The sequence below is a fragment of the Echinops telfairi genome, unplaced genomic scaffold, assembly GCF_000313985.2.
Source record: "Echinops telfairi isolate 266 unplaced genomic scaffold, ASM31398v2 ScPeMD7_3533;HRSCAF=4204_0, whole genome shotgun sequence".
Taxonomy (NCBI): domain Eukaryota; kingdom Metazoa; phylum Chordata; class Mammalia; order Afrosoricida; family Tenrecidae; genus Echinops; species Echinops telfairi.
The window spans coordinates 19,964,494-19,984,440 of NW_022107431.1; the positions used below are offsets into that span (position 1 = coordinate 19,964,494).

The 19,947-nt window shown below is 55.3% G+C and overlaps 1 protein-coding gene across 1 annotated transcript in view; it reads right to left on the reverse strand.

The window, feature by feature from the left end:
* Positions 1–19,947, reverse strand: part of LOC101658134 (SAM and SH3 domain-containing protein 1) — a 50,987-nt gene that overhangs the window by 15,639 nt on the left and 15,401 nt on the right. The window contains exons 4-10 of the mRNA XM_030886847.2: positions 16,224–16,298; positions 12,889–13,032; positions 8,772–8,907; positions 7,611–7,780; positions 6,079–6,288; positions 4,230–4,380; positions 1,822–1,935 (exon numbers count right to left, since the gene is read on the reverse strand). Of these exons, the coding sequence (XP_030742707.1) occupies positions 1,822–1,935; positions 4,230–4,380; positions 6,079–6,288; positions 7,611–7,780; positions 8,772–8,907; positions 12,889–13,032; positions 16,224–16,298 (1,000 nt within the window). The remainder of the gene's footprint in view (positions 1–1,821; positions 1,936–4,229; positions 4,381–6,078; positions 6,289–7,610; positions 7,781–8,771; positions 8,908–12,888; positions 13,033–16,223; positions 16,299–19,947) is intronic.

Below are 19,947 nucleotides of genomic sequence, written 5' to 3' on the forward strand. Positions count from 1 at the left end.
AGTGTGTGTTTTCTGAGATGGAGGACTTTGGAGATTGGTGTCGGGCATATGGATTAATGGTGGACTTGGGCAGCACTGGGTTGGGATGTTTTCTTGATGTGCACTTGACCTTTATATAAAACTCTCTCTTATGCATGCGTTTCTGTGGATTTGTTTCTCTAAAGGACCCAGACTAATACAGGCATTGACAGTGGATCCAAGTCAGATCCCCTGGTAGGTCCGCCAAAGCTGGGCGATGCGGAGGATGGGCCCAGGGGAGGATGCGTCTGTAGCGTGCTGTTGGCAAGGGATACTGACGATGCCGCAGACTTTCCGGAGAATGGACGCATCTGTCTTGGGAGCAGCACAGCCAACAGACTCCTCAGCGATGAGAAGGGGAGGCTGCTTCTCTCTTCTCTGATCACGTGACTAGGATGGATCGCAGCTTGGAGATGGATAGCGTGCTCGAGGTAGCAGAGGGTCAGTGGAAAAGGAGGCCCTCAACAAGATGACGGACATGGGCTGCCAACAGGGGCCACAGAGAACCAGGTGTGAGGATGGTGCAGCACCAGGCCGTGCTCCATGCAGTGAGGCCAGGTCACGGTGCGTCAGAACCAGTCCAGGGAACCCACCACAATGATGACAAAACACTGCCTACCGGTCACCGGGCGTTGAGGGTGAGCCTGACTGGTGCCACGTGAGAGACTCGAACCACAAGAAATAGGAAAAGGTCATTATCAAGCCTTTCCGACCTTGAGTGTCCATGCAACGGAGGCCAGGAATGAGAATTCCATCATTAAGTTTTAGTTTGGGGGATAAGCTATAAAAGAGAAGTGCCGGCTGGTTGGAGCCATGGTGTAAGTCGGTCAGTCTGCTTCTCAGTGTCCTACTCCGGGTTCACGCACCATGCTGGCCCCTCTAACTCCTGGCTCTCGTCATGATCCACATGGGGGGTGAAGACTTTACGTTACCTTCAGGATTTCCCAGAGAACTTGGGGCCTCCCGGCCCTGATTCATTAGTGTGGGATTAAATTCTTTCATTTTTCCACAGAGTCAGATGAGTGGAGGGGCAGGTCAGGTGACTGCTGTATAAATTCATACCCAAGAAAACACCAAGCTTCCCCGGGGATCTTACTCCTTCTTGAATCTCCCACTTAAGCACAAGCGTTCCGATAAACCCAAGCCAGCCACGCCCCACGAGCCAGAGACCCAAAGAGCCAGATGGTGGCCAGCTACCACGACCGACCTCTGATCAGGACGCAGGACAAGGCCCTGGGCAGAGTAGTGGGGAAGAGGTAGAATAAAATCCCAAATCATAAAAGAGAGGCCAGACTTAGTTGTGGGGGAGGGGGGTGGCCCTTGGCCATCTTTCCCATTTAGAACTGAGCCCACCCCACAGGTCACTGTGCAGCTGAACCACAGGCAGGCCTGAACGGAAACAGGGTTCCCAGGGAGGAACCGGCCCCTCAGAGCAGCCCACCACGAGAGACCAGAAGAGCCGTGTGTCTAAAACAGAGTCCAGAAGTTTGGAAGGGGCAGGAAGAAGGCAGGGTGGAAATGGGGAGTGGGGGCGGGCTGTGACACTGAGGGGGCGGCCACTAAGCTCATGAAGCAAAATGCAACTGTCGCCTGTGACACGGAGATGCTCTGCTAACTTTCACCCAAACCACAGCAAAATGCTCTTTAAAACTATATAAAATAAAAAGAAGATAAATGGCTAGGGGGAAGGACTCCTGCAACCCCCCTGTCCCCACAAAGCCAGGGCTCATGCCGAGGCCGGGAGCCCAGTGCAGAGGGCAGGCAGGGAGGAGCCGAGCGGCTTGGCGCCAGCCTCACCATTACCGTGCTCCAGGTTCTCGCTGCTCTCGAAGCACCCCGAGTCTCTTGGGGAGCATCCGCTCAGGCCCTGGCTGTCCACGAGTAGCTTCTCCTGGGATCCCGACTGGTCGCTGTTACCTAGAAAAGGTGGACAAAGGGCAGGGGGCCATGAGTGGAGAGAAGGCAGAGCTTCCAGGTCAGCCAGAGCCCGATTGTCACCTCCGCTACAGCCTTGGGCTTTCAAAAGAGTCCAGCCCGTTCCATGGGGTCGAAACGAGCTAGTGAAGCTGTAACGTTTTGCTTGGGTTTTGCTTCAGGCAAAACATGACATACAGATTTGGAGAGAGAGGGAGTCCGGAGTTGGGATATGCCCAGGCCTTTTATGCTGCCCACACTAGGGCAGCTGTGGGCTCGGAGGTAAGCAGAGGGAAGAGCCGGGTGCCCCGGACGGTGGCTCTGGCTTGCCTGTGTGGTGAAGCCCCCGGGTGGGGTCAGGCCCATGTGCTTCAGACATCCAGGAGACAAGTGGTGCAGTGACTTGCATCACCGGCTCCCCACATTTTGGAGCAATATAAATGTGTGCCCTGACGTTTCGTGCTTTATTTTCACAAAGGAGCAGGCATTGCCCCGCAGACACAGGCTGGCGCTGGCCTTGTCTCAGCAGGAGGAAGGCTGGCAGAGGAGGCCCAGCCTCCCCACCCAACTGGGACCAGGGCGTAGCTTGCTTTTGTTGTTCAGCAGGTTTGAGAGCGTTCTCTATCTTTGGGGGGGTGAGGGGTGGAGGCAGGCAACCTTCTCCGTTTGTCTTGGGCCAACATCTATTTCCTGTGCACAAGGGCCAAAAAGAGAAAAACTTGCTCTAATTTGGAAGCAGGCACCGTGGTGATGCAATAGTTGAGGGCTTGGCTGCTAACTGAAAGGCTGGCAGTTCAAACCCACTTAGTAGCTCTGCAGCTAAAAGACCTGGGGCTCTGCTTCTCTAATGATCACAGCCCCAACCCCACCCCAAAACAATATGGGGCCTGTGGGGGCAGGTCTCCAACATAGGGTTGCCATGAACCACAGTCATCTTGCTGGCACCCAGCATTTAAACCGAGTGGTGCAGCTGATTAATCACTCCGCTGCTCGCCAACAGGTTCAAGGCTTGAGCCAACCTGCTACTTTGAAAGTCCACAGTTCTACCCTGACACTCCCACGGCTGTCAAGAGGGAGAACCCACTCAACGCCATCTGTTTTCTTAACACCTGAAAACGGTCATAAAAAACGCTGAAAGGTGATGATGGGAAATTGTGCGTCTTTTGCTACAGACCCTCTTTAAAGAGGAAGGTCAGATGTTTCCCAACCAGGTGGGAGGCCGCATGAATCTTTCAACACCCCACCTCCACGCGGGTAAAAAGAGGTTGTGTGTCCTCTTCATGAAGGGGCCCTGGTGGTGGAGTCCGTAACCAGGTGAGTGGAGGCCTGCCAAGTTAGCACTTCAAAACCACGAGCACCTCCGAGGGAGAGAGATGAGGAGTGTGCTTCGAAGAGTAGACAGCACATTCATAATGAAGAATAAAGGGTAAGATCGGCCAGGCCTGATGGGGCCAAACAGGCCGCCGTGTGATCCGACAGCTAAGCTCCCTGGCTTTGCTCTGTGGGCGGTGGCAGTGAGCTCCCCGCTGGGGTGGGGATCAGCACAGGCCAGTGTGAGGCCCGGCACTGAGCATGCTCACTGTGGATGCTCTCTTCTGGCTCCACAGCAGGTGATACATTCCGTGACTCACTCGTTGCCCTGCTCAATGAGGAGACGGCTCCTCTTGGGCCATGGGGACGAATTCACCCTCGGCTGGGCAAGGCGCACTTCTGCATCCAGGGATCCTGATGGCCTGTTGAGGCTACCCAACCCTACAGTACCTGTAGTGTCTACCATATTTCGTTAAGGATAATCCGGTATTCTCGGGCACTGGGCTGTGCTTTCCTCACCCCAGTGTTCCATCTAGAACACCGGTTGGCAAACTGCAGCTCTTAAGCCCAATGCAGCTCTTTCAGTGTGAACACGAGGCTTCAAGGTAAAATGGACGAGTTTTAAAGGATATTATCCAGATCGTGCGAATTCGATTTTTGTGAATATCTATTTGTGGCCCTCAAGTAACTTTTAAGTTGTTGTGAGGGAGAGGGCTGCCTCTTCCGTCTCAGAAGCCAGCCAACCTCTGATCTACGAGAAACGGGCCAAGAAAGGTATGGTGTGGTTACGAGGGGTCTGCTTGTTCGGGCCCCACGTTCACAGGACTGTGTCTGCTGGAATGTCTCCATCTCGTTCTGAGTCTGTGTGACAGCACTCATTCTGAAACGGTCCTGGGGCCAAGCACATGGCTCTCCCACCCTAGCGTGTGCTGGCGGCTCCCTGGCGGCAGGCTACCACCGCCCGGCCTGTGTGAGGGGCCACTTACTGTCACACTCCTGCAGCAGCTCCACTGCTGTCAGTAGCACGGCTCTGTGCTCCGGGTCTCTGATGTTTAGCTCGTCCAGGTCTTCCTCCTCCAGGAGCTTGAAGGTGTCCAAATCTTCATACCCATTGAACAGGAAGGTGGGCATGTGCTCCTGAAAGGGAAAGCCACCAGAAGTCAGTGCCTTGTCATGGGGGACCAAGAACCAGCCTGGAGCCCTAAGCTCCCTCCCTTTCTTCTCTATGTTCATCTGAGAGGAGGAGGAAGGAGCCCCCAGGGGCACAGTGGTTAGTAGCTGGGCTGCTAACTAACTAACTACCAGGTCAGCAGTTCAAAATCACCAGCTGCTCCACGGCAAAAAAATGGGGCTTTCTACTCTCATAAAGCATCACAGTCCCAGACACTCACAGGGCAGTTCTGCCCTGTCCTACAGGGTCGCTCCGAGTCAGCATGCACTGTATGGCAGGGCGTCGTTTGGGAAGAGCAGGAAGGACCAGGGAGGCAGATGGGGTGTCTCAGTGACCTGGGGTGAGAAGACAAGGGCCGGCTGCCACTGGCTTGCCTGGTGCGGAGGCCCCTGGTATGAGCCAACTGCTATCATGCAGCACGTCACCTGTGGAGGCCTACGTGCTCTCCTTTCTGACAGGAGGACAGAGTCCACCTCTGTAGAAGCACGTGAGTGGATCCTGGGAGAGAGAGCCTGGGGGAAGAGTTCTCACAGCCCCTGTGGAGGTGGCCTGTTGCCTGCTCAGCTGGCAGCGAGCAAGGCACCAGGGGCTTTTGCTCAAAGTTCATCCTGGGTGCAGGGCAGCGCGCATAGCTCATTCAAGGCTGCTCTTTGGACCCCAAGTGACTTGTGACTGGGGTCGACGCCAGTGGCGGAGCAAGGTCACAACCAGCATGAGAGCGCTGGTACCGGGCCAGCTTTCATGACCAGAGTGTGCCTGCCCCAAGCCGTGGTCTCCTCAAAGGCCTCAGATGCCTGCCAAGGCCCGGTAGTGAGAAAGGAAGGCCAAAGGAGAGTTGATGGCTTTCAAAAAACACACACCGACCACTGTCTCCATCCACTTTTCTGTGGGTGTAAGACATGAAAAAAACAATAATGTATAAAGGATCAAGGGTTCATGAGGGAGGGGGGAGGAAATGAGCTGATACCAAGGACTCAAGTAGAAAGAAAATGTTTTGAAAATGATGGCAACATATGTACAAATGTGCTTGACACAACAGATCGGTGTATGGAGTGTGATAAGAGCTCTGAGAGCCCCAATAAAATTACTTAAAAAAACACAGAGAGAGATAGCATGCATGTTACAAGTTTGGGGCACACTGTGCAACCCCTGCATGCATTCATTTCCTCTGTGTAGTGTGCACCGTGTGTGTGTGTGTGTGTGTGTGCGTGTGTGTGTGTGCGCGCGCACACATTACTTAGGTGAGAACGTGAGACAACACAGCACCCATGGATTGGCAGAGAGTGAGCAGAGCTGTCTTGGGGGTGACTTGGAGCAAGGACTGGGAGTTGTGGACCCACTTTCTTCACGCACGTTGTCAAGAGAGCCCCTTTGCTAGAGAAGGACATCGTGTCTGTTGAAATGTGGAGTGAATCAGAACTAGGGAAGCCTTCAATGAGCCGGATGACCCCACAGGGTCATCAAGCATGAAGATGGGGGGTACCCGGGAGCACTGTGTGCTATACATGGGGTCCCCACAAATCAGAGCTGCCTCAAAGGCCACTGACCACAAAGACGGTTTCTTCCCAAGCCTGGCTATGTCTCCTAGTCATGGGCCACCCTAGTGCATGGCAGAGGCCCGCCCCTCCCGCTGCCAGCCTGCTCTGAGAGGGGCAGTAACTGACCTTCAGGTTGATACGGTCCAGCAGGTCTTCCACAGACTTGGGCTGCGGGGGTCGTCCTTTCCGCCTTCTCCGGGTGGGACGCTTGGGCTTCTCGTCTTCCTCGGTCAGCACGTCCACGTAGATGAACTTGAACGTGCCCACCTTGTTGTTCAGCAGGCCCATCCACGTCCCCATGGGGGGTTTGCTGATGATGTCGATGACATCGCCTTTCTGCGGCCGAGGGGACAGAAACCTCTCCGTTAGGCATGCTGCTAAGCACAGGCCACCCCGGTGCGCAAACTTCCCAGATGGGGCATCACTCCAGGGACCAGAGCCAGAGGGAAGTCCCCTTTCTGAGCCTGAGCCAGGAACATAAAATATGACAGGAGCTCAACAAGGGCTAGGCTGGGACACGTGTAATGGTGCTGGTTCCACGTGGCCCCTCGGGCCAGTCTCTCCTTCCTCCTGAACCAGGATGAGGTCAGCCTGAGATGCACCTGGACTAAGTCAGCTGGCCCCCGGGATGCCCTCCATCATTCAGAGATGGCCCTGGGTTCTTGGAGGAAAGCCTTGCAGTGGATCAAATGGTACCTGTGTGGCTCCACGTGAACACTAGGGGGCACAGAGGCAGGAGCGAGTCCTTACATGAGGAGCGCACAGTAAGGGCTGGGCTGGGGTGGCAACAAAGCTTCTAGAGGGGAACCCCGAGGGGAGGGGGGGGGGCTGGTAGCACAGGGAGCCGTCCCAGACCCTCCTCGGCCTTGCATGCCGCCTGGTCCGCGGTTGGTGTTTGGGCACCACAGAGCCCAGTCCATCAAGGTGGCCAAAGGCAATGTCCAACGTAGGCCACCACTCGGTGGTGGGAAAATGAAAACCTCGTGAAGACATGAAGTGTCCAGGCGCAGAGGCCGCTCAGAACCAGGGAGAGACATATGGCCAGCTGGATCAGAGCCTCCCCAACCCTGTGCTGGAAGCCTCACCCCTATTCCTGTGACTGCTGCTGCCCCAGGGGGGAACGGGCTCTCTTGGCTACTGAGACCTGACCAGTGTAGTGTGTCCCCTACTTGGCCGGGGCAGCTGAGCCACAGGAATGGGCCTGGATGGAGGGGTGGAGGCCCAGAACTGAAGCTACCTGTGGGCCACAGAGGCAGATGGGCCCCACGTCCAGGAGCCCCAGGACTACGGTTACTGGAAGGTAATGGAAAGAGGCCTGGTGGGGCCGTGGGGTAAGCGCTGGACTGCTAACCCCTGGAGGGAAGTAACGTCATGGCAGTGGGTTTAGGACCCTGCTGGAGCAGTGGTCCCGGCTGTTAATCAAGATGCTGGCCGTGGGCACCCCTGGCCTTTCAGAGGGACAAGACGAGGCGATCTGACGCCTGGATACAACCTATGGGGCAGTTCTACTTGGTCCTACAGGGACACCTGGGTCTGAATGGGCTCCATGGTGCACAGTGAAGACCACAGAGGCTGACACAGATGAGGACCTCCCCTGGGAGGACCTCCCCCTGCCCCCCGCCATGTGGGCTTCCCGCTGGGCGGACAGTGCCACGCACCTTGAGCTTGAGCGAGTCTGTGTCGTAGGGGCTGGGTGTGAAGTCGGTGTGCACGCGGGCACGGCCACAGAAGGGGCCCCGGTAGGGGGGCTCCTCATCCTCGCCGTCTTCCGACTTGACGCTTTCTCTGTTGCTGGTGGAGGAATCCGTGGTACTGACTGTCTGGCCACCTGTGCGGGAGAGAAGGGGAAGAGGCCGGGTGAGTAGAGTTGAGTAACAGGGAGCTCACATGGGTGAGGAGAGCAGGCTGGGAGGAGGCCAGCCAGGAACCAGACGCTAGGCCTGGGGGACCCCCCCCCATATACTGACTGGTGGCCCCCATCGTTCCCCCAGCAGGAGAGGGGGCTCAACCCATGCTCTCGTGATGGCCTGGACGCCAGACCACAGAAGACACCCTCATGCAGGCACCATGGGCACCGCCCACACCCATGCCCGTGCAGCACACTATCGTGACTCCATTGTGTGGATGAGGAATCACACCCAGAGAGGGCAGGTGGCTTGCCCACGGCCAAGAGCCAAAGGAGGTCAGTTGGAAAGGTGGTCTCCTCCCCCGACTAGTTAGTTGGTCAACACCATCACCGGCCGAGGAGCAGGGGAGCAGGATGCGTGACCAGTGACATACGGGACTCCCTGCCCTTCTTCCCAGAGTCCCTGGTTGGTGCCAATGGCCAATGCACTGGGCTCCTCCCTCAAAAAGCCCAAGGTGAAGTTCACCCAGTGGCACCTTGGAAGCAAGGCCTGGCAACTCTAGCCCCACCCAAGGGCTCACGGGCAACCCCAGAAGGCACAACTCCACTGCGACGACCGAGCATCAACATCAGGTCCATGGCTACTGTGCATCCCCACCCCCCACCCCGCCCCCAGCCCCACCCGCCACTTCCTCCATGAAGCCAACCCTTATTCTGTTAGCCAACTTCATATGCCTTGGTCGATTTTCCAGATACTTCTAAGTGCTTTTCCCCTCTCCCCAGTCACGGCACACAGCTCTTCCTCAGGCCCCCAGCACACTAAACAAGTATGCCCCCAGCCCAGACATCTGCGGCTCAGGATACCCAGCAGCCCCCAGGGTACCCAGCATCGCCCACACACACACACACACCTGTTCACCCAGTGGGCCCCTCATGCCCATGGAGACCCCCCAGAGCCACAGACGGAACTTACTCATGGAACTCTGCCCACTGAGCGAGCTCCGCAGGCTCTCCACGGAGCCGCCGGCCTTGAGCTTGGGCTTGTCCGTGCGCTCCGAGTCGGGCTGCGACGTCGGCGGGGAGCCCGCCATCCCTTCCAGGCCAGAGTCCTGAAACAGGGTCAACACAGTGAAGTTGCGTGGGGGGCGGGACAGCCACACAGGTGTCTTTTTATCATTCTCGGCACGGCGTTGCTGTGGCTGAAAGTCTCCGAGAAGACCACCTGGCTCTGGGTCCTAGGGCTCAACTCTCCTGGTCCCTGGGGAATCCCGGCTAACTCCATCAACTCCATTTGCAGACCCAGTGCCACTCCTTCCTCTTTTTCCACGTCTTCATCCAAGCATAGAGGTGTGGTCCAGGAGACTGCCTACTGGGGTAAAGGCAATTTGTCCTACTCAAACGGATGTTCTTGAAAACCCAACCTTCCTACTTGAGAAATATTTCTCTGCAGCACTGAGGCTGGACTTCAAATGGCAGTGGGTCACTGTACCTCCCAAACCCCGGGCGGGGTCTCTGTTCCCACAAAGGCTGACCATCTCCGAAACCCACTGGGCAGTTCTGCTCGGCCTATAGGGTTGCTATGAGTCCGAACAGATTGGATGGCAGTGTTTGTTTGGGGGTTGGTAGGATCACAAAGTGCTTTCAGAGAAAAATGAACTGAGCTTGGAGGGAGACAGATTCTTTTAACACAGCTTGAACTGGCTACAAAAGGTCAACTTGGGAGCCACTTCTATGGAGAAGCTAGAGCCACCCCAGCCTGGGCAGATCTTCCTGTGCCACAATAGGCTGGCACTTCCTGTGCGGGCCATGAGAAGGCTGGCAACTGTGCTCTGCTCAGCCCTTTCTGGGCAGCCGGCTCTGCCCTCCCCGTCAGGCAGCGCCTGGCCTGCAGGCACGGCCCTAGCATGCTGATGTGACCCTTGGTGATCCATGGACAGATGTCACCCTTCCAAATGTAAGGCATCCCACGTCAAGACAGGTGTAGCTGGACAAAGGAGGAAACCCGCCAGCGTGTGACACAACCCTGTGAGCCCCCAGCACAAACGAAAGGGGGGCTTGTCCGTGAAAATGCGGCCCGAGTCCAGGTCTGAACTGGGAAAGCTCATGCAGCCTCGTGGTGAAGGTGGTCGTTCTGGAAAAGCGACTGGAGATGCCGTAGCTATAAGGTGCCATCAAGTCGGTTCTGGCCCACAGCACCCTGCGCGACCGAGCAGAACCGCACGTCCTCGCCATGGCTCCTCTGCCTGGGCCTGCTGCTGCAGCCACCGCGCCCCTCAGCCTCCTGAGGGCTTCCTCTCTGTCATGGCCTCTCAACTTGACCCAACATGATGCCCTTCTCTGGGGCTGTCCCTCCTGCAACCTGTCCAGGTCTGTAAGACTGGACATGAGGCAGGTGTGTAAGTGGAATGGGCTGATCGCTGTGAGCCACTAGTTCAAGAATCTGCTCAACATTCAGACTTTTAACGGGGAGAGACAAGTAAAAGACGTTATTTGTGAAAATAAAACAATACAGACCTCAAGGGAGTCTGTTACTTGCAGGCTGCACCTCACGGGAAGGGCCTGAAAAGGTCAAAAGTCTGGCAGCGCGACCCAACACACTCAGAGAACAGCCTCACAAGCAACGAACGACTGGGTGCGGAGTTGAACCAGACTGAGGAGTAACTAAAACCGCACCTTTTCCTTCAGCAAGGTCAGCAGTTCAAACCCACCAGTCGGGCCATGAGAGAAATATGAGGCCATCTGCTCCCGTAAAGATTCACAGGCTCAAAAGCCCTGCCGAAGGTCACTACAAGTTGGAATGGGTTCGAGGGCTGTGAGTTTGCGGTTTTCAGAATCATAACAAATGCGACTTCCGCCATGAAAGTCTTATTGCTGTGCTTCATGGGGAGAAGCCCAGTTCTGAAAGAGGCGTGGCATATACATCTCTGGGGAATCTGTCCTCAGAACCTCGGAATCATTTGCATGGACTCAGCACCTGTTTGTTTACCTAGAAAGGTACCATCTCAGGGGCTGGACGATAGCAGGGAACCGAGCAGACAGACTTTCCGACCATGGTGGCTGCACCGATGATTCAACTCACCCCCAAACCCCACAGCATGCATGTTGGCCCTCAGAAAAGCAACAACGAGAAATTATTCCTGTTTCTCAAAGGATGCGAAATGATTGATTGAAAGAAAGTACCAAAGCAGAATGAGCAAAAAGCTAAGATTGCTATCTGGTAGTAACATGGAGATGAACATTTGGGGTGACAGTAACATTTTGTGATCGTGATCTATCCAACAATAAGCCCGGAGGAACTTAGGTCAATGGGGAGATTTTAGTGGCTCTTTTAGCTTCAGGAAAGGCAAACAAAACAAAGGAGTTTCACAGACTGAAGACAACATCATGGTAGCGGAAGGGAAGGACAACCTTGTCGAGGATTTCACCTTACGTGGATCCACAATCAACGCTCCGGGAAGCAGCAGTCAGGACATCAAAGGACCTACTGCCCCACAAGGATGACTCTCTGAAGACCGAGGTCTGATCGAAGACGTGGGTTTCCATCTCCTCATGTTAAATGCACCACGGACTTCCAGAATAACAAACAACCCCGTCTTAGAGGGAGCACGGCCAAGAACGATCCTTAAAAATGAGAATGACAAGACCTCTGTCTCGTGCACTTTGGACGTGTTATCAGGTGGGGCGGGTCCCTGGAAGAGGGTGCCGAGTTTGGCAGAGGGCTGGTGCAGAAGAGAAGGCCCCTCAGCGAGATGGGCTGGCACAGTGGACTCAAACACAGCTCTGTGAGGGCTGGGCAGCAGCGTCGGGTTTTGCTGTGCGTCCTGGCCGCTGGGAGCCAGTTCACAACCACCACCACAAGGGGGCGCTGCTCCCCATTGGCACCATGGCTGCTTCTGGGGGCAGAAACGCAGACTGGTCACCTCGCCTGCACGGACAGCCACAGTGGATGAGAAGGACGAGGGGGCGGTCTGTGGAGAAGCCCCTCAGAAGGCTCATTTCTGGAAAAACGATCCTTCGCAACCTCACACGCCCGGCGTGCTTTGGGGCTCCCCTGGCATTACGGAATGCCTTGACAAGCATCCCTGGCCTTGACCCAGTGTCCACTCCTCTCCTGTCATCACGACTACCAAGTGTCTCCGGCCCTGGCCTCGGGTTGGGCGGGCGCACACCAGCCCCATGAAGAACCCCTGTGATAAACCGAAGGGGCCACTTGGCTGCCCAGCTGGACTGGACTTTGGTGGCTCTCAGAGGCAGGCTTGGTACTTAGCTTATTTGCCCAGCAGAGGGCGGCAGCTGAGCAGACATGGGCTTTCCCTGTGGCTTTGCGAGGGTAGAGGAAAGGACAGGACCTCACTCACTGACTCACTCAGTCAGTCAGTCACTCCCTCACTCCCTCCCTCCTTCCCTCCCTCCCTCCCTCACTCAGAGAGGCCCCACAAAGAGTATTCTCAGGGCACAAAGGAGAGTGGTGTGAGAGAACCTAATGGTCAAAACTGTCCCCCAACCCCACCCCCCTCTCCAACTATCTGTTCCCCCCACCGTGCGATGAAGGCACAAGTAGCTGTTTCTAGTAATGACATTCTCCAACTTGAGGGGGGAAAAAAATCAATCCCCTGACAACGGTCCAGAGGGGACTGGCTCATGAAACACCCTGTAAAAAGATGATTAACTCAAATAAGTCCTCTTAGCAAGAAGTACTTCCGGGCCCCCTCTCAAAGCCCTCCGACGGCCATGTGCTCCTGCAATCGCTGCTCAGCGCTGCGAGTTGGAGAAAGCAGAGGCCTCCCTCCTCCAGGTGTGATTCTCCCGAGGTCCGTTTGTAGGAGGTGACAGGTGAGGAGTGGACACCCTGCTCTGTGTCCGAATTACAGCACTCACTGCACAAAGCCAACAGCCACGAATGTCCTCCGGGGCCGGGCTGGGGGGCATGCATGGCTGGGGGGGAACCACTCGCTATCCTGAGCATTTGGCAACACAAGCAACGCAAACCTCCGGAGCTTGGCTATGCCAGGTCCCTTTAGCACCACACAGGATCGCAGACAGACGGACTGACGGCTTCCCAGGCGTCTTTGGGCTAGGGAGCTGCATACCTGCTCGGAGACAGAGCTGCTGTACTTTTTAGACATCCTCTTCCTCATTGTCTCTTTCACCGATTTCACCTTCTTTCCAAGAGAAATGCGGGAGGCTGTGGGCGATTTGATCACTTCTTTGTACACGAAATCGCCTTCTTTGCCCTGAAACGCAGCAGAAAGGCACCATCAAGCACGGTCAACGGCTCCCGAGGAAAAGGGATCAGGACGCACCCGGCTGCTCACTGGAAGGTGGGAGGCTCAGCCCACACAGAAGCAACTTGGCAGAAAGGGCTGCCTGTCTACCGCTGAAGACCAGCCATTGGAAACCCCCCTGGAGGACAGTGCTGCACTCACACACTGGGGTCGCCGCGACGCACTGTGGACTCAGTGGCAGCTGGTGACCACAGAAGATGAAGTCCAGCAGCAGGCTGCATCACCTCAACACCCGCCTCCCCAGCCACACTGGCACCTATCTTTAGTTTGGTTGTTTATCTGTTGGCTACAGAGCTCAACACCCCCTGAAGTACAGCCTGAATGCTTCTTAGATGGGAGGGTGGCGAGACGTGGTCTCCTGGGCTTCGGGCATGTCAGGAGAGACCAGTCCCTGGGGTGTGCAAATCGTTTTTTTATTTTATTCAATCTTAGTCTCTTTTTCTCTTTATATCCCCTCCCACACACATTAGACCATCTTAAACAGCCAAGGGGTGTGGGGGAAGCCAGAATAACTTGACCATGGTAAAGGAAGACCTTGAGAGCAACACAAGAATGAAGGACAACAGCGTGTGTGCGTGTGCGTGTGTGCGTGTGCATATAAAATTAAAGTTTGCAACAACGGTGGAAACAAGCAAAACACATAGGCCTGGGAAGACATGGGTGCACAGGCATGTACACACAGAAAGGGGCCAGAAAAAAGTCATGGGGAATTCCACTATCTTCTCATCCCATCCCCCCACCCCACACCTTTGAAGCCCTCCCTTCTAGGTATATTTGTGGGGATGTGTGTATGCATGTCTGCACACATATGCATATGTGTGAACAGCACACAGAGGACAGTTATGGATGCTGCACAGACATATCCAAATACCACAAGAGGCTAATTGACCGTGTTCAACAGCTCAGGACCAAAGCCCTGTGGGGCAGTGCACACAGCTTGGTTTCAAAAGGCAATGTTCTGCGCCCTCATTCGGCAAGTAGCATCTGAGGCCTTAAACTCTCGTGAGGAGCTGTCTGCGATACAACCATTACTCTCTTCCTGGAGCGTGAGGGACGGCAAAGACTGGATCATGCAACTGAGCCACAGCCCCAACAGCCCACGTGAGCGCCGGGCACTTCTAGCCCAGAGCAGAACGAGTTGGTGCCCAGCTCCCTCCACTGACCTTTCTACCAAGGGATGCCACAGAGGTCCTGCTTAGTGGGAGGAAAATGCAGACCTACACTCAGCTTCCTGGAAAGACCAGGCTGACTCCGCTGATAGAGACAGGAAGAACCCCGGAGGCTATGACCCCAAAACATCCTTTTTAACCTGGAACTGAAGCCATTCCCAGATAGTCAACCTTCCACCAACTAACAGACCGGCTTAACATACATAATCGATGTGAATTGTCCTTCAAACAATCCACCAGAGTGGCCCAAAGGGCACTCACTCTGTGCCCCAAAGCTCAGCGGAGCCTGTAGGGCAGGGCAGGGAAAGGGGAGGGATGGAAGCGGGGAGTCAGTGGGGAGGCAATGTGAGTGCTGACCTGCTGTGGGGATTGTAACCTGTGTGGTGGGACATCTGTGAGTGAACCATTGAATGGGAAACAAACTTATTGTGTACACTTGCACCCAAAACACAACAGAATATCAAAAACAACAACAAACCAACCACCAAACCCAAGAGGGCTGTTCCAGGAGTCAGGGTGACTTACACGGAGGAGAGCAGGTAATCCAGCCATGTGGGAGTGGGGTAGGGATAAGGCTAAGGCAGCAACCGCTCGGTCTTCAGAAGCCCAAACCCCGACTGGGCGGATATCACCGTGTGCCCCAGTGGCACAACCATGAAGCGCTCAGCTGCTGGCTAACGGCTGGGGCTTCAAACCCACCTCACAGGTGCTCTAGGAGCCCTGGTGGCGCAGTGGTTACGAGTTGGGCGGCTAACTGCAGAGTGGGGGGTTCGAAACCACCAGCAGCACGGTGGGAGAGCAACGAGGCTTGTTTGCGGCTCGGAAACCCTTGGGGGTGGCTCTCCTCCATCCTGCAGGGGTGCTGTGAGTCAGCACCGCCGGGACGGCAGTGAATGAGGGGCGGCTTTGGAGAAGGGAAAACCACAGGGATCTATCGCTCAGGGATCGGCCCTGCGGGGCGGCTGGTGGCGGGGATGACTGTGAGTCAGAGCAGACTGGACGAGACCCGGTGACAACACCACGCGGTGTCATCACTTGGAGAAGAATGTGTTTACATTTCTCCTCTGAGCAAGCCAGATGCTGGTCACTGCTCACGCGACTTTGTCCTCAAAACAAAACAAAGATAACCTTCCATGAAGTGGATGCCAACCCATCACAGCCCTCGGGGACAGAGGAGAACCGCCCTGGAAACGGTTTCTGAGCCGGGAGGAGAAAGCCCTGTCTTTCTCCCGCGGAACTGCGGGGGTGCTTTGGGACTTACATACACATCACCGCAGGGCTCCTCAGGAAAGGGCGGGGGAAAGAGCATGCTTTCATTCTTCTTTTTAAAGATTCACTACATAAAATTACTGCTCTATGAGTCGATAAAATGTTATAACCAAATAACAGTGTTTTCGTCTTCCAGGAAGTCCATATATCACACAAGGGGGTATTTTAGCTGACATATGATGATAACAGAGATAAAGCATCTACTCTAAGTTTCCCCCACTTCATGGCAAAATGCATCCCGGGAAAACGAAAGTGTGTGTCAAACCCGCTTACCTCCTCGGCACCGAGAAAGTGTCTGCGGAGTGGCCAGTCCCTGGGCTGCGGGCCACGTGGCCCTGAGGGCTCTGGTCTGCTCTGTCCCAAAGAGACTGGGTGAGTCCAAGACACCGCAGACCCAGCAGACCCAGACGCCTAAGGATCCCTGAGGGGCCCTGAGGCAAAGCTCGCTGCCGGTGGGTACAGGTCAGTCCACACCTCGTGTGGCAGAGCAGGGCAGCCCCGTGTCTCTGGGTCCGGCTCCCAGAGCGGCGGGCCAGGTGACTGAACCATCAGCCTTTGGGTCAGCAGCGGAGCGCTCACCCACTGTGCCACCAGTGCTCCTGGCCCGCCCTCCGGTTTCAAACAGACCCAATATGACACATCTCTCGGCATCACCGGCGCCCACCACCTTCCTCTGAGACTCACCCAGCGGGGAGCACTCACCGCGGGGTCAGTGGGACGGCTGCCGATGTGCAGAGAGCGGTTGGTCAGGTCGAAGCCTCCAAAGCTGCCGGTTCTCTGCGGAGAGGAGAGCGCGGGGCGGGGACACACCGTTACCCTCAGCCGGCCAGCAGGCCACCAACCCCACACCCCCACTTGTGGGCACCCACGAGTCACAAATGTTTGTGTGCAAGATGGATGCAGGAACGAGAAATGATGAGGGTGGGAAAAAAACCAAAGCAAAACAAAACATGGTCATGTTTCAGGGCACCCTCACACCATTGGCCCTTCCTCAGGCCCCTGGAACCCTGCCCACACCCTCGGCCCAGAATCTTCGGAACACGCAAAAACCGACTGGTGAGGAAAACAAAAACAGCCCGTGTATTTGGTGCTGGGAGACGGCTCGTCTCTTAGCAATCTAACTTCCCCCTCCAATTTTCCTGAGTGTCAGCTACACACAGCCATGACGGCGAGAAGATATTTATAGGAGACGAGGTGCGAGATGGTCTTGGAAAGCCAGGCTCTAAGTGGCCCTGAGTCATAGGTCTTCATCTCAGGGGCTGTAGACAGTGGGTTTTTCTACCAGCGTTGCGTTTTGTTTAGTTTCAAATCACATAAAGAGGAGAATGGGGTTATGTTTATAGCAACCTGGCCTGGCCAAGAGGATTACTCACGCAGTGCCTCCCTGTCTTAGCCGAATGAGCGGCCTCTTTCCCAAGCAGCTGCCCATGCTCGTACAGGATGATCCTTTCCTCTGAGCACAGAACATGACGGTGCCATGTTCCCCCAGCAAGAAACGGGGCCAGTCGGTGGCTCTCTTTAATCACGGACGCCTTGGGCTGCTAACTGCAAGGTCAGCGGTTTGGAAACCACCACCCGCCCCTTGGGAGGAAAGATGAGGCTTTCTACTCCTGAACAGAGTTACAGTCTTGGAACCCCGCAGAGACAGCTCTGCTCTGGTGGCTCTCAGTAAGAATCCACTCAAGGGCAGGGAGTTTGGTTTTGGCTAGTCTCCTGGGGAACACGGGAATGCTTCATCAACGATGAGAACCGGGCCCTCCTGAGCTGGCTCCCAACCTGGCCGAGTTGCTCCTGCTGCGGTGACTTCGTATCTGCAGGACTTAACCTGAATTTCTGTCCAATGGCTAAAACACACGAAAACACACACCTCTAAGTGGAACTCGGAACTCAAAGGGTGCCAACCTTCGTTGGACGACCGATGAAAGGTGGACAGAAGACAAGGCACTGATATTCGTATTTTGTTTTTAAGGCACTGTAGAAGCCAGTCAGTGGAAGCGAGGAACAGCAAAGTCCAGTGAGGCCAAATGCTGCTGGTTGTGAATAAATACCCACCACCCCCCCATGCCTATGTGTGAGCTGAGCTGACAAACAGTCTGGCAGGGACACGGCTAGGCTTTGCAATCACATGGGGCAGACCCCAGGGCAGGCCTGCCTCTCACTGGCTGTGCGACTATGGGCAAGGGGCTTAGGTCTCTGAGCTCAGGCTTTCCCGCAGGAAGACGAAACCCATCTCATGCACCTGAAAGCCTCTTGCACGCTTCCTGCGGGCGGCTGTATTTAAATGCAGTGATATTAGAAATAAGCAAGGGAGGGTTAGACCCCCGTGCCTCATGTTCTGGAAGCTTCGCTGGTAAAACTAATGCAACCCAAGAATGGACCAAAGAGGGAGAGGAGGTGGAAGCCAAATGGCCAAAGACACCAAACAGCATCGGGGAAGCAGGGCTCAGGCTGTCACAGAACTGTGCTTCTTATGACTAAAGTGGTTGCTGTTATAAAGAACCTAACAGAGATATACTTTAATGGGATATAACTAGTCTTACAGTAACTGTGAATGGACATCCAGAGCTCAGGTGGCCCTGCTGGGTAAGCTTTGAGCTGTGAACCACACGTTGGCAGTTCAAACCCACCATCAACTCCCTTGGAGAGAGATGAGGATAACTGCTCCCGGAAAGATTTACGGCGTTGGAAACCCGACAGAGGGCTACGTCTGAATCAGAACTAACTCAGTGACCGTGGGCTGTTGGACCTCGGTGGACAAGGCTAGGCGTATCTCTACAATGTGGCCTTGGTGGCTCAGTGGTAGAATTCTCAGGGTCCACGAATGAAACCCAGCCTGATCCTGCCATCCTCACTCCAATGCACCTCACAGGTGGCAGCCCCCAGTGGAGGTCTACGTGTTGCAATGATGCTGGTTTCAGCAGAGCTTCTAGACTAAGATGGGCTAGTAAGAAAGGCCTGGTGATCTACTCCCCACCCCCCCAACCAAAAAAACCAAAACAAAATCAGCCAATGAAAATGCCACAGACCCCAAGGTCTGATCCACCACCAGTCATGGGGATGGAGCAGGAGTGGGCAGCGTTGTGTGCTGCTGTGCATGAGGTCACTACGGGACAGGGACAAAGTTAGCTGTACCTAGCAACCACATGGACGCCACAGAAACACACTCACCGGGTCACGTGGCTATGACCCTCCCTCAAGGCTCATCTTTAATACAAAGGGCTCATGAACAAAGTTCATGAGCAAACGGAAGAGAAATGCACTTTTCTACGAGCACGAGGAAGGTCCCTGTGTTGGCGGTCTCTCTCCAGCTTGTTGGTGTTGCAGAGGTGGCGATTTGATTCTAGTCCTGTTCCTGCGGCATAGGCCTCCCCCGGGGCAGGAGGGCTCCCACAGGCCTTGCCAGGCCAGGGCTTGTGCAAACCTCTGCTTCCCACTCCCAGCAGCTTCGGGAGCACTGGCGCCCAGCATGTTCGTTTTACTGCAGGCGAAATGAGAGACCGGCTGTGATTGGGGGGGTCACACTAGGGCTGCATTGGCCAAGAAGCACACTGAGGTGCTCTGTTGGCTGCTGGGGAGCTGGGCGGGGTCCAGTTTCACCAGTAAAGGAATGCCAATGCGTTCCTGCGACTAAACCCCAGTCTCTTCCCTCCTGTCAGGCAGTTCGCACGGCGGCACTCCTTCAGCAGTGAGCACTGGCTGTACCGAGAACACTCCAAGCAGAACCAACTTGCTTGCCTCTGCTGTTTCCTCCGCATGGCTCCTGTACAGGTGCCTAACTCTAAACACCCTGGAGGGAGACGCTGGGGGGGTGAGGAGGGCCTGTCAATGGGATGGGCATGCGGCTGGAAACACGCTGGAGGGAAAAATGGACAAAATGCATCCCCATCCCCCCAAATGTCATCATGCATGCCTGTTTCCCCCCAACACAAATCGAATGACCAAAGAAAAAGGCGAGGCACGTGACCGCTCGCGGTGAAGGCAGGGCATTGTCATTTCTGAGGTCTCGTCAAGCAAACGCGGCATCGGCAAAGAGACTGAGCTTGGCCGTGAAGGGAGATGGCGTATTTCTGGATGAGATGGAGGAAATACACGCCGAGAAGAATGGCAGAGAATGTCTCGATTCAACCAAGCGAGGAAAGAGATGCTAGCCCCTTTAAAGCTGAAGCAGTGCTTTATGATGGTTAAGAATGCTTGCTTTCTGCTCATCTCGCAGGAAAACGGGACCAGCAAAGGGCTGCTTGACTGGTGGCACTCCTGGAAAAACGGGAGCGAATCGTTTTCACCGGGAACACAGAGTCAGCAAGTGCCCAGGACGGCCGAAGCTCGGGTGATGTTCCAGCCCCCAGTCTCAGGCGGATCACTGGGGTGGCGATTTTGTAGCTCCACCTTCATGAGGGGAGGAAACAAAACATCGCCAAGCCAGTGC